We start from the raw sequence: 17,075 nt of genomic DNA, 5'->3' as shown, positions 1-17,075 counted from the left end.
CCAAATCCTGGTCCATTAGGACCTGCACATGGATCTACACGTGTACATGTAGAACAGGGGTCTCCAACCTTAGCGAATTTTAAGAATTGGGGGCTTCAATTCTGGGAGTTGAAGTCCACAATTCTTAAAGTTGCCAAGGTTGGAGACCCCTGATGTAGAAGATCCATTGCTAAAGTATAGTTCCTATGCCGTGATGGTTAAAGTATCCACATCAATAAACATTTCTAGCTTTCTCCAATTATCCAATACACATAAAACCAAAGAGTTGGACTCATTACAGAATTTTCAATATGGTTATTTTATAAATAAGATGAATAGCATGGAACCAGACAATCAAAGAACCAATTTTTTGAAAGGTACCTGAAAGGTACCTGATGACAAAAACTGACAAGCTAATTGCATAAAAACTCTAGAAACTTTCCAATGATGTTTCATATGCCGACAGACACGTTAATCGGTTCCTTTATTATTTGAACAGTAAGCCTGTCTGTATTTATTTAATACCTTTATATATATATTACCAGGTTAAAGCCCCAATCACAGCAACATTTATACCTGATGAGCACTTTCAGAAATATATGGAATATGGCAGTGATGGCGAACCTATGGCATGGGTGCCAAAGGTGGCACACGAAGCTATATCTGCAGGCATGCGAGCCATTGCCCTAGTTAAGCTCCAATGTGCATATGTGTTCCGGACAGCTGACTTTTGGCTTGCATAGAGGCTCTGGGAGGGAGTTTTTGGCTTCCAGAGAGCCTCTAGGGGGGATGGGTGAGGGCATTTTTATCCTCCCCAGCTCCAGGGAAATCTTTGGAGCTTGGGGAGCGTGACACATGAGCCTACTGGGCCCACCAGAAGTTGGGAAACAGGCCCTTTCCGGCCTGCAGAGGGCCTCCAGAGGGTGGGAGAAGCAGTTTTCACCCTCCCCAGGCATTGAATTATGGGTGTGGGCACTCGTGCATGCGCGATAGCAGTCACCCATGCTCTTTTGGCACCTGAGGAAAAAAAGGTTCGCCATCACTGTACTAGGGATCATCCCAAACTTTTCCTGAAGTTATCAAACAGATAAATTCTAGGAAATCAAAACATTCTCCAAGAAAGCAGAATGATGCCTTATGTTGTGTGGATGTGTCTATATTTTGAATGGCACATTATTCCATCCCAGCAACAGCCAGAGGCTTCCTGATTGGGCGCTGTTTCAAGGGAAAGTTTGGAAGTGCTGGATTGGCTGCCGCGTCTGACAGCTCTCTATGAAAGAGCTGTCACAAGACTCAGCTGAGGAGTTCTTCTTTGATTCGTTCTGCTGTTTAGTACTTTGTTCTTTTCTTGCTGTATTCAATAAACATTCTGTAGGAGTCCATATGCCTATGAGTGAGTCTTTAGATTTAACACACATGATATTTGGCAGGATACTTACTCTGCATTTGCCCCATTCTAGACTTTCAATCCTGGGCCTAGAAAGTTTAGAACTAAGACGCCTTAAGCAAGATCTAAGTATTGCCCACAAGATCATATGCTGCAACGTCCTGCCCGTCAGTGACTACTTCAGCTTCAACCACAACAACACAAGAGCACACAACAGATTTAAACTTAATATTAACCGCTCCAAACTTGACTGTAAAAAATATGGCTTCAGTAACCAAGTTGTCGAAGCGTGGAACTCATTACCAGATTCCATAGTGTCATCCCCAAACCCCCAACACTTTACCCTTAGATTATCTACGGTTGACCTCTCCAGATTCCTAAGAGGTCAGTAAGGGGCGTACATAAGCGCACTAGAGTACCTTCCGTCCCCTGTCCTATTGCTCTCCTATATCTCCTATACCTTTCTTCTATTCCTATATCTCTTCTTCTATTCTTTCACTGATATGTTCTATTACTATATCTTCTTTTCTATTTTTTCTTAGATATATTTTACTATGAGTATCTCCTCTATAACCTTCATCATGTATTTTACTATGTGTATATAGATATATACCCACTAAAACCCTCATTGTGTATTGGACTAAATAAGTAAGTAAGTAAGTAAGTAAGTAAGTAAGTAAGTAAGTAAGTAAGTAAGTAAGTAAGTAAATAAATAAATAAATATTTGTTTCCCTGGCTGCCCCATGTCCCATACCTGCTACAAAGCAAACAGATAAATCTGTTAATGTTTATAATGCAGTTCCCTGAATACAAAGGGATTGCGCACGAAACCTAAAAATTCTAGTTAACAAAAAGAAGTTAATAAGGATCTCAAACCTGTTTAATATCCACCTTTACAAATATTTAGGAGGGTTTTAGGAGGGTTCTAACTGTTGCCAACAAGGTAACTCAGTACTATCACAAAATGTCAAGTGACTGGGTTCATTGAGTGGAGCTGCTAGAATGAAAGTAGTTCATCTTCACAGCACTGATAGAGTATAACTATTACCGTAATCATTGTATTCATAAGGATAAAGCAGAATTAAATAACAGATAAATAGATCACTACCTGGATGGCCATAACCTTGCACCTCTGTCATAGAGCTTTTAAATTAACAGGCATATTAAGCTTGTTATTGCTTAATTGCCACCGCTACAGCAAAAGTGTACATCACACAGAGTTTTCTATTTTTGTGTACAAGCTTTGGTGTTCTTTCCAGCACAGCTAAAAATGAGCTGTCCTAGAAACGATGCCTCTAACAGGCCATTTGTCCTGAAGGCTTAAGTGCCAGCAGGAAGATGAAGCCAGTTCTGTGAAGCAGATGTACAGAATTCTTCTCAAGGGAAAAGAAAAACTGGAATCATGTATCTTGACTGCTCCAGCCTCTTCTCAGTTTCTAGGGCAGTCAAGGTCAATAAGTACCACACTGAGAATGAGAAGCATAGTGTTTGAATGTGGCACATAAAGGCTAGTAGCAAAGCAGCAGTAAAGGTATTACTCAAACATTTGCTTACAGCATTTACAGACTATCTCAGCCAACTCTTTTTGCTCTGTGTGTGTATATATACACCTTTGTGCATGCTTGCAACCGCATCTGGTGATACGACTATGACTTGAGAATGCGTATATGAATGCATGTGCAAACTTACACAGCAATGCATTATTTGCATGTGCATTTAAAGCATAATATAGCAACTTACTGTTGTTAATATAATGTTAAAATATATAATGATCTCCTTTGCCCAGTTTACGCCCAAGCAGATGCTCACTCCCCAATCTCTCACACACACGTTCCTAATATAGACTGTTGGGTAGAATCTCAGTTTAAAAAAATGGAATGGAAAAATATGATGTTTCAGTGCAGATAAATAAAATTAATATGATTTTTCAACTCATTTTTAATAACTAAACTAACTTTATTTTGTCTTTAGCTGATTTAATTATTTGTTGGTAGTCACTGGGATTTCATAATTTTATTGTTTGTTTGTTTGACTTCTATGCTGCCCTTCTCAACTGACTTAGGGTAGTGAGTTGTTTTATATTTAACCTTTCACTTATTTGTTATTGTAGATTTATAAATGGTTAGATTTGTAAAATGTATTTTCTTCTGACTGTCTAAAATGACTTTCTTCCTTCATTTTATATACACAGTACAGTATAACAGCAATCCTGTGAATTATATTGGTGTACTCCACAAGTCACCCAATGTGTTCCCAGTGGATGGGTTAAAAATGTAAACATGTCCTTTAAAAAAAACTAAAATAGCATCAGCCACAAAAATTCATTTGGGATTTTGGAAACAGTCACATTCTTTCAGTCTCTTCTATATCACAGGATTGCTGTGAGGAAAAAAGGAGGAGAAAGCACTATATATGGTGCCTTGTGTCCTTGAAAATGCAACTAAGAACTGTAACTTCCAAAAGCTATCTAAAGTGAGCCTCAAGTATGCATTATAATTATCTAATAATTAATATAATGCATAGCCATCACTCTGCTAAACAAATAATTCCCTCAACAGTCAAACTATTTACTAAGTCTGCACTACTATTAATCTTCTTATAGTTCCCATCATCCACCCCTTCCCACAAATGACTGTATGGCTGTAACTTTGTGGCTTGTATTCTTACAATTTACAGTGATCCTTCAATTTTCGCGGGTTCAAACTTTGCCAAACGGTTATACAGTGATCCCCTGCGTTTCGCGATCCCGATCATTGCGAAAGGCTATATCGCGATTTTTCAACCCGGAAGTCAAAACACCATCTGCGCATGCGCGCCCTTTTTTCTATGGCCACGCATGCATAGATGGCGCCGGGCAGATCAGCTGCTGGGCGGCTTCCCTGGGTCTTCCCCCTCTTGCTGGCGGGAGGGCGAGCGGCGGGCATCAGCGAGGAGTTTCCCCACCGCCCACGCAAACTCCTCGCTGCTGCCGCGCCCGCCGCTTGTCTTGTCCGCCCACCGCTTGTCCGCCGCCTGCCTGCCCGCGCGCCCGCCGCTCGCCCGCCCTTCGCCCGCCCACGCCGTTTGCTCGCGCCGCTTCCCAGCTGAGTCCTGAAGCCAGAAGGCAAAGGCGAACTTCCGCGTTTGGCTTCGGGACTCAGCTGGGAAGCGGCGCTGGGGTTTCCCCACCGCCCACGCAAACTCCTCGCTGCCGCTCGCCCGCCCTTCGCCCGCCCACGCCGTTCGCTCACGCCGCTTCCCAGCTGAGTCCTGAAGCGAACTTCCGCGTTTGGCTTCAGGACTCAGCTGGGAAGCGGCGCGAGCGAACGGCGTGGGCGGGCAAAGGGCGGGCGAGCGGCAGCGAGGAGTTTGCATGGGCGGTGGGGAGACCCCAGCGCCGCTTCCCAGCTGAGTCCCAAAGCCAAACGCGGAAGTTCGCCTTTGCCTTCTGGCTTCAGGACTCAGCTGGGAAGCGGCGCGAGCGAACGGCGTGGGCGGGTGAAGGGCGGGCGAGCGGCGGGCTCGCAGGAAGGCAGGCGGCGGACAAGTGGCGGGCGGACAAGACAAGCGGCGGGCGCGGCAGCAGCGAGGAGTTTGCGTGGGCGGCGGGGAAACCCCAATCTTCGGCTCCTCGCTGCTGCGGCGGAAGTAAAAACACCATCTGCGCATGCGCAGATGGTGTTTTTACTTCCGCACTGCTACTTCGCGAAAAACCGATCATTGCGAGGGGTCCTGGAACGGAACCCTCGCGATAATCGGGGGACCACTGTACCACGGTTTTTCAAAAAATATTAATTAAAAAATACTCTGTGGTTTTTTTTCTACACCACGGTTTTTCCCACCTGATGACGTCATACGTCATCACCAAGAGTCACTTCTCTCTCTCTTTCTCTTTCTCTCCTTCATTCTCTGCTTCAATCATTTTCTCATTTCTCTTTTTTTCTCCCCTTTTTTCTATCATTTCTCTCTCTCTCTCTCTCTACCTTCCACTCTCCCCCCTCTTGCTCTCTGTCTCTCTCTCTTTCTCCCTCTCTATGAGAACGCCTGCCCTGTCTCTCCTGCAGCCCCCTCGCTGATAGCTGGGACAAAAGCGCTCTCGGCTAAGGGACTGTGAGAGGGGCGGGGCGGGCATTCTCAAAGCGCTCAGAGCGGCGAGCGGCCGAATGAGGAGGATGAGAAGCCGTAGCCGCCAGCGCTGCTGCAGGAGAACCTGTGTCCCAAGAAAGCCGTTGAGAGGGGCGAATCGGGCGGGCGGGGGGGTAGCGGCGAGGGGGCCGGAGGCACTGGGGGGCGGAGGCAACTGACATTCAAAACAATCTTTGCCGGCCTCCGCACTTTCGTCGCTCCCCGCCCCCAACTTGAAGCCCGGCTCCTTGCGCTGCCTTGAAAAAGGGTGCGTGGGGTACTTTTTGGCTGTCCATAGCCAAAAATGGTGTTTTTACTTCCGCACCGCTACTTCACGGAAATTCAACTTTCGCGGGCAGTCTTGGAATGCAACCCCCGCGAAAATCAAGGGAACACTGTATATTGATATTATTGGATTGCTTATTTGTACCCGGACTATCATTAAGTGTTGTACCTTATGATTCTTGATGAACTTTTTTGTATGTACACTGAGAGCATATGCACCAAGAAAAATTCCTTGTGTATCCAATCACACTTGGCTAATAAAATTCTATTCTATTCTATTCTATTTTAATGTTATCAAAGTACAGACAAGTATGATCAAGCTATGAGTACTCATATTTGACGTAACAGTTGAGGAAAGGCATTCCTTGCTCACAGAAGCAATCTGGACTAACAAATAAAGTAGATAAGTCTTCTGGTGCTCCTGAGCTATAAGAATTTTAGGGGAATGCAATCTTCACCAAAACAGGTTGAATATAATCTCCACATTATACATCGCTTAGCTGGTCCAATTCGGATTCCGCATTATTTACTCAGCATTTCCATTGCCTAATGGAAATCAGATGAAAAAGAAAAATTTCAGTGGTGAATTTTTTTTTGCTACCGATTCTGTGAACATGGTTTGGTGGGCGTGGCAGGGAAAGAATACTACCCCCCCCATTCCTTCCCCACTCCTGGGGGACGGATATTGCAAAATCTCCATTCTCACCCCACTCTGGAACCAGCCAGAGATGGTATTTGCCAACACTAGTTTTTTGCTATAGTCCTAGACTTACGACCACAACATTTTCATTGCTAACAAGTGCTGTACTGCAGGCCTCTGAAGCTGACTTGTAGATCTGAAGGTCAGCACCGGCTCAAGGTTGACTCAGCCTTCCATCCTTCCAAGGTGGGTAAAATGAGGACCCAGATTGTGGGGGCAATAGCCTAGCTCTGTTTAAAAAGTGCTATTGCTAACATGTTGTAAGCCACCCTGAGTCTAAGGAGAAGGGCTGCATAAAAATTGAATAAATAAATAAATAAATAAATAAATAAATAAACAAACAAACAAACAAACAAACAAACAAACAAATAAGTGTTAAGATATTCATGAACTGGGACCGCCGGTTGTAACAAGGTTAGCCAATGAATAGGCATAGCAACTAAGTCAGCCAACGGGAGCTAACCATTTCTGAGTCTGTGTAGAGAATCGAAACTGAATACTTAGGCTGGGCATGGCTCCATTCCCACACTGCTCCCTGTCCACTCTGTACTCTCTCTCTCTCTCCCTCCCTCTCTCTTTCTCTCTCTCTGAACTCTGCTGAAATGTAACTGTTCTTTGCTGTCTGTAACTGCTTGAAGAAGAACTCTGCTAATGGTATTATAAATGTATCAGTTATTATGTTTATAGAATTCAGCTGAATCAGTCATCTCTGTGTTCTTCTGGTTTTGATTTTGCAACACACTCTAATAACAAGGCAGTTGTTAAATGAATCATACTCATTTTTACATCCTTTTTGCCACGGTTAAGAAAATTACTGCAGTTGTTAAAGGAATCATGCAGTCTTTAAATGAATCTGGCTTTCCCAATTAACTCTACTTGTCAGAAGCTCCCTAGGAAGGTTGCAAACGACAGTCCCAGGACCCCAGCATGTTGCAACCATTGTAAATACTTACCAGTTGCCGAGCACATGAAACTTGACTGCATGGCTATGGGGATAGCTGGGACAATCCTAAGTGTGAGAATAGGTCATAAGTCACTTTACCCAGCACCTTTGTAACTTTGGTCATTAAACAAATGGTTGTTAAGTTGAGGACTACCTGTACACCAAACAATGAGTGAAATAAGAGAAGGGAATGCAAATGCTATTGTTTCCTATTACAACATCAATCCACACAAAGATCAAACGATCATGACATGCAAAAAGAAATTCATTTCAGTTGTACTTAAGGAACAATTGCAGCAGTCGTGAGCCATCTGTGCCTCTTCTCTGATTCCTTTTCTTTTGAAGGTATAAATCAGGTTGACTGGAGGTTGCTGCTTGTTGAATGGTATCAACAGGAAACAGGATCCTGTCACCTGAGACTTCTTCTTGCCTTTCAAGCGAAAAAAAGCTCTGTTGTGGCATCCACCATGCAGAGCCGTGAGACCAAATGTCACTTGTCCAATGCACCAAAATCAGTAACCGAACTGAAAAGCTAGTCTATGGTTAATTTTCAGAATCTTAGTAAGCCATCACTGTTCTGGATATAATTTCTACAAATATTATACATCATGACTAATACCCCCCCTTTTTTAAAAAAAACCCTCAATTTTAATCTATTATTAGATTAGTATAAGGTAACTGGTCATATCCCCCACTGGACAGATTAGCAGAGCTGAAAGTGGACTGCCAAGGAAACTGTCCATAATGAACAGTCACCTACATACCAAAGGAAAGGACAGATAAAGTAACACGTTGAGTCCAGTACTAGCTCCTCTGTGAATAAGTGGAAATATAGTCCTACAAAGAACATGAGGAAAGGAATATGGTTTTGAATGGTTTACTGGGGGGGGGGGGGGGTGTCTTCATGGAATCTTTGATTTTTGTTCCACACTTCACTTACTTATTTATTTATTTATTGGATTTATACGCCGCCCCTCTCCGAGGAATCTGGGCGGCTGAGTCCTTAGCAAATACAGTGTTCCCTCGAGTTTCGCGGATTCAAACTTCGCGGAAGTCTATACCACGGTTTTTCAAAAATATTAATTAAAAAATATTTTGCGGGTTTTTTCCCTATACCATGGTTTTTCCCACCCGATGACGTCATATGTCATCGCCAAATTTTCGTCTGCCTTTAATAAATATTTTTTTTAATAAACTTTAATAAATAAACATGGTGAGTAATAATCTGAATGGTTGCTAAGGGAATGGAAAATTGCAATTTAGGGGTTTAAAGTGTCAAAGGAAGGCTTGTGATACTGTTCATAGCGAAAAATAGTGTATTTACTTCCGCATCTCTACTTCGTGGAAATTTGACTTTTGCGGGCGGTCTTGGAACGCATCCCCCGCGAAAAGCGAGGGAACACTGTACTAGGCTGGATTAAGCAAGAGAAAAATGCCATCTTCTTATGACATCAGCATAGAATTTATGGCTAACAAATTATGACAAGGAACTGCTGGGACACTGTTGGGTACATGAATGCTTAACTGCTCCCCCCCCCAAAAAAAGAGAGATAATTTTATTGTGCCTGTCCCTCTCTGCTAAGCATTTGATTAAGCCTCCTTGAAAATAACCAACTAAAGTTGGAAGGCTTGTTTATCAACACTCCTCAGTCTTAGGAAATAAATGAGATGACGTCCTTCTTGTCATTCTAGGAAGAGTTCTGCAGTTTTCCAGTTCTATTACCATCATCTCCCTTTCCACAGAGAACCAACACACCCAAAAATTGGGTATCAAGACTTCCTAGTTCCATTTCTGACATATTCTCTGGAAGGTTTATAACCCCTCCACTATTTGAGATCCAGAATTTTGTAAGTATGAACAATTAAGTTTCAAGGAAAAAACAACTACAATACTGCACTGAAAAAGACACACTGGAGATAAGGGTTTGTCCAGATTTTGTCCTTAGCTACATTATTTATTGCCTGTCTTTCACTAGCAGCAAGCCAAGAAACCCTCTTAAAAATATAAAAGAATATGACTGGATTTTGTAAAATCATCAGTAGAAGGCAAAATGGATGGATTAATGAAAATATACATTTTCTTGTCAAAGACAAACTGGCTGAGCTGAATGAAGGGAATCAAATAGGGAGTTAGTCTGGAAACCCTATATGGGCATAAGATGGTAAAGTCATTCAAGCTTATCAGTCTGTCCTAGGTGCAAATTATCAAACAGCGTATTGAACTCTTTGTATGTAGATCTGTTTGTTAGTAGCTACCACCATTGCGGGCACATGCCATTTGTAATACTCCCTATATTGAAAAACATAGCAAAATATTTTGCCTTTGTTGCCCTGGGCAGGTAGTAGTAGTTGCAACAAGAAAATTGAATACATTTTTCCTGTGATATTGACTTACCTTTTTCTGGGTAATTCATTATGAGTCAGACAAAGCAACTTGATTAACATTCACACCCTAATCTTTTTCCAAGTCCTCTCTGAACTCCCAAGTATTCCTTGTCTGATAAGGTTAAAATAGCTAAGATCCTAATAATGAATTAAAGACAGATATGCTTATTTCATCAAAATGTTTCTTTTTGAATTACTGGCCTTCTTTGATAGAAGTTCAGTAGAACTATAATTTCTTACCAATGCCAATGTCTGCCTTAATAACAGCTTGTAGTGACTGCTGACCTTTAGCTTTATGGAATATTCCCAAACGGTTCTCAACAAAAATATTTTAACTGCACTCAACTGCAAAAAGAATAGTTAGAGCAAACTAGGGTCTCTTATTAGGGAACTTCATTTGCTGAGTAAGGTAAGATGTAATGATTGCCTCTTATGCTGTACTACGAGTATAGAGAACATGAGGGGAATCATTCTCTGAAATTGGAATTACTAGCTAATCTACAAGTTTATAAAAATCCAAATAAATCTCTTGTTCATGCAAATTAATATTCATGCAATACAGAAAAACAATCCAAACAAAGGGAAATAGTAATCTGCAGATAGCACTAAGAATTCAACAGTACAACCTGGACTTCATATGTTCACAAGTAGCACCTTACCAAGGGCAACAGAAGTACACAAGTAGTACCTTACCTAGAGCAACAGATATTTTTAGTTTTTAGAACTCTTCATCAGACGAGATGGTCAAAATAACAAAATGTAAAGATGAGTCACTGAGTAAAATTCAAATTCCTCTAAGGCAAGCAACTGTAACTATGAAATCAGTTTCTATATGCTATCTGTTAAGTAAGTTGAAATGCTTTAGATTGTCATTCTTTTTTAATAGCATAATTCTTATAGCCGTTATCTATTAAAGATACTGCCATAAGAATTATGCCATTAAAAAACACTATGTAACATGGTCACTCATAATTGAAAATTGACTGAAAATAATGTCTTTGAAAGGTCAGATTTTTTTTTTTAAAAAAAGCTAATTTTCCTCCATTACCAACTGTGTGTTAAATTCAATACTCAAAACTTCTGATGTAATCCCTGAAAATTTCTAGAATAATTCAGTCCTTAAAGGGCACCCAGATTCCATTGTATTTTCTTGAGTTGTAACTTCAACTGCTTTTGCTCCACCCCTTGTCTCTTGGTATAGGCATCAAAGTAACCCTTCCCAATTGGGAAATACTGTATATGATGAATATAACACAAGTTTGCTGTAAAGGCAATGGAATACAATTTAACAATATTAACAATATTTCCTGAATGCATAAATAGTATAATCATTAGAGCATGTTTACAGGGAAAATGTTTAAGCATGCCCTAAATTTTGATTTGTGCAATGAGGATGGGGAGAAAATCTCTACCTCCTGTAGCACGGCCTGCATAATTCACCTGAAACAAGAAACATTTTCAATGTTTTCTTAAACATTGAACAGATGTATATGATTTTGGCTGAATGCTGTATATTTCTCATTTTCTTGAAAAAAAGTGAAGTGCTAAATCTCCAGTATCAAATATCTGTGTATACATATCAATGCCATACACTTAATAGGTATACGTATACTCTTAACTTTAAATACTTGTCCTGCAAAGTTGGATTCTAGCTATAAGAAACAAGTTGAAATCACTTTATAATATGTAAATAAATATTTCGCTCTTGGGTTAAAAAGATTTATATAAGTAACATCCCCGATTGGTGGTGCGGTATGAATGTTTGTCTGGTGGTGGGCACAATCACTGAGCACTTGCTATATGTTGTGTGTGTGTTTTTCTTACATTATAAAAATCAATAAAAATATTTTTTTAAAAAACAAAGTTGGATTCTAGCTATAAGAAACAAGTTGGAATCACTTTATAATATGTAAATAAATATTTCGCTCTTGGGTTAAAACGATTTATATAAGTAACATCCCCGATTGGTGGTGCGGTGCGAATGTTTGTCTGCTGGTGGGCACAATCACTGAGCACTTGTTATATGTTGTTTGTGTGTTTTTCTTATATTATAAAAATCAATAAAAATATTTTTTTAAAAAACAAAGTTGGATTCTAGGGCCCAGTTTTCTTATCTATGACAAATCCAGCAGTGATGTAGAACTGAGCAATGTACAAATGGTGTCTCCCATTTTTTTCTAAGCTTTACCAAAGCCATGACCATTTAATCTTACCTTGTCAGTGAGGCATTCAGACTCTTCTGTCAGAAGGTAAACATTTCCACTTTCAGCCATAAGGATAGTAGTGTCTGTAGTAGATGAAGATCTTGGCCGGCCTTGATGTTGATGCAGGATTGCTGTCAGGCTGCTATCCTGGGGAGCTCTACGCACAAGGTGTGGACTGCTTTTTTGTGGTTCTACAGAGCCACTCTTGGCTCGGCGACTGCCACTATGCAAACTGGTTCCTCTCTTGATGGATGGACGGGAGCGAATCTGCTGTAACACCCTGTTGAAGGCAGTGGGTCGAGCAGGGAGATCATGGAGAGACACAGCATAAGACACACGATGCATCTCAGGAGAGCGTTCTTTTTCATCAGGGGAGTCATGGTCAGACATTCCATGGTGTTGCTGGGATGACTCCTGGGAATTTTGATGCTCCCGTTCCCGGGATCGTCTACGACTATGGAAAAGATGTTTGAATCCATGTCCAAACATAGAACCTTCAGACAGCTGTTGTATCTTCTGTCCCAAGAAAGAAGACAAAATATTGGAAAGATAGTTATGGAAGGAGCTACATAAAATTTGTTGCAAAACACAGATGAAATATGAAAATATGAAGAAACCCACCCTGTCCATGCCACCCCCAAACACAATTTTACAAATGTCTATTGTCACTGTCTGGTGTTATTCTTTTGAAGTCCAGATTTCATCCATATGAAGTGCACATTATAACCAAGAAGCCTGGATAGCATGCTTCTTCATCACATTAGTAGATTCCTGTGTTGGCCTATCTGCAATAGAGAATACAGTACATTGTTCCCCCTTTGAAAGGTACCAATGTCAGTGGCTATGGAGTGCTATGGAAAAAAACCACGGAGAAGGAATCCAGAGGCCAGTAGGAAAACGCCAAGCGCAGAAAAAATACGTATTAAATCTAAAAAGGTGCAAAAGCTCCTCATCTGACTCCCCCAGAGGAAGTCATGTGAACAGACTTATCTAAATAAAGTTTAGTTCTATTTTTGTGTGTCGTCTGTTTCCTTGTATGGTTCATCTTGAAGGGGTGACATCAGCAACAGTCAGAGATATGTGCTGAAGAAGTAGGAGCAGAGAATAAAGAGGCAGGCCTTGATGGAGACAGGAAAGATCCATTACCAAGGCAACAGTCAGATAAAGTGACTTGAGCCCATATCAAAAAAGAGTTGTATAAAAATTCTCAGAGAACTCCCCTCCCTCCATCATGATAGAGAAAAGGGGGAAAAAGAGGGAACCATATTGGGACTTGTAAGATTCTGTTACTATAACTATTCTAATAATATCTCAGGGACCGCCTTCTGCCACACGAATCCCAGCGACCGATTAGGTCTCACAGAGTTGGCGTTCTCCGGGTCCCGCCGACTAAACAATGTTGTTTGGCAGGTCCCAGGGAAAGAGCCTTCTCTGTGGCGTCCCCGACCCTCTGGAACCAGCTCCCCCCTGAGATTAGAACTGCCCACCCTCCTTGCCTTTCGTAAACTCCTTAAAACCCACCTCTGCCGTCAGGCATGGGGGAATTGAGACATCTCCCCCGGGCCTATACAATTCATGTATGGTATGTTTGTGTGCATGTCTGCTTTAATAACGGTTTTTTTTAAATGTTTTTAAATTATTAGATTTGTCTTGAATTGTTTTATTGTTGTTGTGAGCCCTCCCGAGTCTATGGAGAGGGGCGGCATACAAATCTGATAAATAAATAAATAAATAAATAAATAAATAAATAAATAAATAAAAAAAAAATTGTTGTGGTAGGAAAACACAGTTTCTTATAAGGCTGTTGGTATCAAAACTCTGAGGAGGGCGAGGATTAATGCTTAAGTGTAAAGGCATAGAAAAGAAATAATCAGCCCAAGGAGTTAGATATAAGCATAAAAATATATATAGCAAAATGTAGTTTATATACCATCACCATTCAGTATTCTTCTCCATTCCTATCCTGCTTCCCCTAGATTTACATATTGATATTGTCACTTGTTCTTTCAGATTAGTATATTGTTCCTTCTAAAGATACATTTCTTATACGATGGCAAACTTACTAAATCATGAAAGTCAATCATCATTGCTGTGTGTCATTTGAAACATGGCATGGTAAGGTATATCCAGGGTTGGATATTTTGAATATCAAAGCAGCTCACAGAATCCACACTCTAAAGTCTAACTTGTGTGACAACAATACTGTGATCACTTTTGTTTTGATTTACCTTAACAATATTTCCAAATGAAATATTTATTTTTGCTCTTCTTAGTATAATTTAATTATAAAGCAGCCCCAAAAGCTTGATTAGTCTGTTACATACAGTATGCAGTGTTAGCTCTACTTCTGTTTCTTTACTGCTCTCCATTGGCACCAGCTATTGCCAAAGTCAGAATCTGAAAAGCCTAAGGGAGAAGTTATTCTAAGGAAGAGCAGCGTGCTCTGTAGGTTCATTTATTTTTTACCAAACCACAAGGCTTGCTGAGGTTACAGATATTGGAAAATAAGCCTAATGGAGATACATTGTATAAATAAAAAAACCAATAGGAAAGGAAAGTTCCTACAATATTCACAAGTAAAGTCCAATGAGATTATAGACATAAACTAGAGATGGGTTGCTCCCTGTTCGGACAGGTTCTATAGAACCGATAGCGGAAATTTCTCTCCTCTTGCTGAACTGGCTCTCTTACCAGCACCTATGGGTTGCCATCTTGTTTTTTGGTTTTCAGCACTGCGCAGGTGCATGGGGTATACAATGCATGTGCACCCACGTGGTGCAATAATAATAATTTAATAATTTATTAGATTTGTATGCCGCCCCTCTCCGAAGACTCGGGACTCGGAGCAAGAAGAAGTGAACCGACAGCAAGGTAAGTTAGAACCCACCCCTAATATAAGCTGTTCCAAGTAAAGCTACCTTTTAATAGCAATGATGGCGGTGTTATTATTTTATGATAAAAATAAGCAATAAGCATTCAGGAAAAGATGCAAATTGTGGGACATAAATCAATAATCATTTCTTCTATCAATGTTTTCTACTTGTATAGAACCTTCACTCTGATGCAATAGGAAGCAAGAAAAGGCTTGATGATGGGTCAAGAAAGGGCTTAATGATGGGTCAAGTCAAGAGTCATATACAAAACCAGTTATCATGTTACAGCACAAGAGATTAATCAACAGAGAGTAACAGAATGCTATAAAATTCCAATAAATGTCTAGCTATTGTTTTCTTATTAAAGTTTTGAAACTTTTCAAACCTCCCTGCCTCTTTCTAAAGTTCTTCTACTTTTTTCAGTTTTTCAAGTTAATAATCCATTCTACAATGAATGTGGAGAGATTCTGAGATTTGGTTGTGGACATATGACCTGCATGCATACATTTCTGGATTGGAACAGTAATCCACAAAACCTGAGATGACAAATAGATCAGGCTGTTTCCAATTCTGTTTCACCCTATGAAGTGAAACATAAGTAGGATAAATAGCTCTTCCTGCACCAGACTAGTAATATGTAGCAATACCATTACATATACAATATGTATTAAGGATGATTCTCTTTTATAGTATTCTCAACCCTATCATGATGGATAACCATTTGTCTGAAGTAGTATAAGGTTTCTTGACCAAGCAGTGGGTTGGACTAGAAGACCTACAACGTCCCTTCCAACTCTGTTCTTGTTGTTATGAATACAAATATTATTGAATAATAATTTATTTTGTGAAGCAGCTTCATGTCATTGCAAACACACTGGCATTTCAATCACTAAACATCCCTTTTGCCGGTTAAATAAATTAGCAGTAAAAGATTCACTGAGGACATCCCTTTTTTACATTAGTATTTATAAACAGCATATGCATTTTAGAAGTCCAGAATTTAATATTAACTGGCCTTTCACAAAACATCTGAGTCTAAGATGTATGAAAAATAGAATCCGGTGTTTTGAACAAGATATATTTCATCATTCATATCCTATGGATTGTTATCTTAGAAAATTATTTTTGAAAGAGGGGGAAATCTCTCTACTGAATTGTTGCTTTGGACATCATAATTTAAAGTTTATCCTATTTATAGTGTTTCTATGGAAACAGTGTACCTAAGATAAAAAAGAACTACAAAACCTACAGATTTCTCCCATCACGATACAAGATGGATTTAGATTCTTCATCTGCCTTAAAAAGACTCATGGGAACCAAAGTGAACAGTTCCCACATTCTAAAAATAACTAAAGTCAAACATTAAAAAGACAAAGTTGGTTGCAGAGAAGGAAAATCAAGTTTTTTGACAGCAACATACAGAGACTAACTTAATCTCATTTTTTCCATTAAATGGGGATGGGGGTGGGAGTAGATTGGGAGTGACAGATGACAACTAAATAGCAAAACAAATAAATAACAGCTGAATTTTTTGTTTTGTACATTATTCAGGAAGACACATAACACAGAAAGAGAATAAGTGGTCACATCAAGTAAGTCGGCCTCCAGCCTTGTGTTGGAACTACAACTCCCAGAACTTCCCACATCTGCTCGACTCTGCTGGGTTATTGTAGTCCCAGCACATCTGCAAAATATCAGCAAACAGCAGTGGTATCCAATTTCATGCAGTGTCAGGATTTACTAACAAGGTTACATATAGTTGACAGAGAAGCAACTGTTTTTGAAAAAATACATTGCTCCTGGATAATTCACATTCCCACAGAATTTGATTACAAATACCACGGGTTCATTCACAATACAAATACTGAAATTTAGCGGTAATATTTCTTGCTGAATTGGTACCAGAATATTAAGCAGAATATTACTTATTAAATGGTCAGTTGGAAACCGAAGCGACCCGATGTCTGTTTTGTGTTTTTTTGATAGATTGACCACATTAGTCAGCAATGGGAAATGTAGCAGATGTAGTGTACTTTGATTTTAACACAGCATTTGACAAACTTTCATTGCAATTCTAGTAGAGAAGATGGCAAAAATGAGGCCTGGACTAGGCTACTATTAGAAAAAAATAAAGATGGTTGAATACCTATGCCAAAGAGTTTACATTAATAGCCTACATCAGTGATGGCGAACCTATGGCACAGGTGCCACAGGT

At 40.1% G+C, this 17,075-nt stretch overlaps 1 protein-coding gene across 1 annotated transcript in view; it reads right to left on the bottom strand.

Annotated features, from left to right (window-relative positions):
• TMCC2 (transmembrane and coiled-coil domain family 2) overlaps positions 1–17,075 on the bottom strand; it is a 112,943-nt gene that overhangs the window by 70,646 nt on the left and 25,222 nt on the right. The window contains exon 3 of the mRNA XM_070745500.1: positions 11,997–12,503. Within this exon, the coding sequence (XP_070601601.1) occupies positions 11,997–12,503 (507 nt within the window). The remainder of the gene's footprint in view (positions 1–11,996; positions 12,504–17,075) is intronic.

Source organism: Erythrolamprus reginae, chromosome 3, assembly GCF_031021105.1.
Source record: "Erythrolamprus reginae isolate rEryReg1 chromosome 3, rEryReg1.hap1, whole genome shotgun sequence".
Lineage (NCBI taxonomy): Eukaryota > Metazoa > Chordata > Lepidosauria > Squamata > Dipsadidae > Erythrolamprus > Erythrolamprus reginae.
Note: the sequence above shows the minus strand (reverse complement) of the source record. Positions and strands in the feature narration are given on the sequence as shown.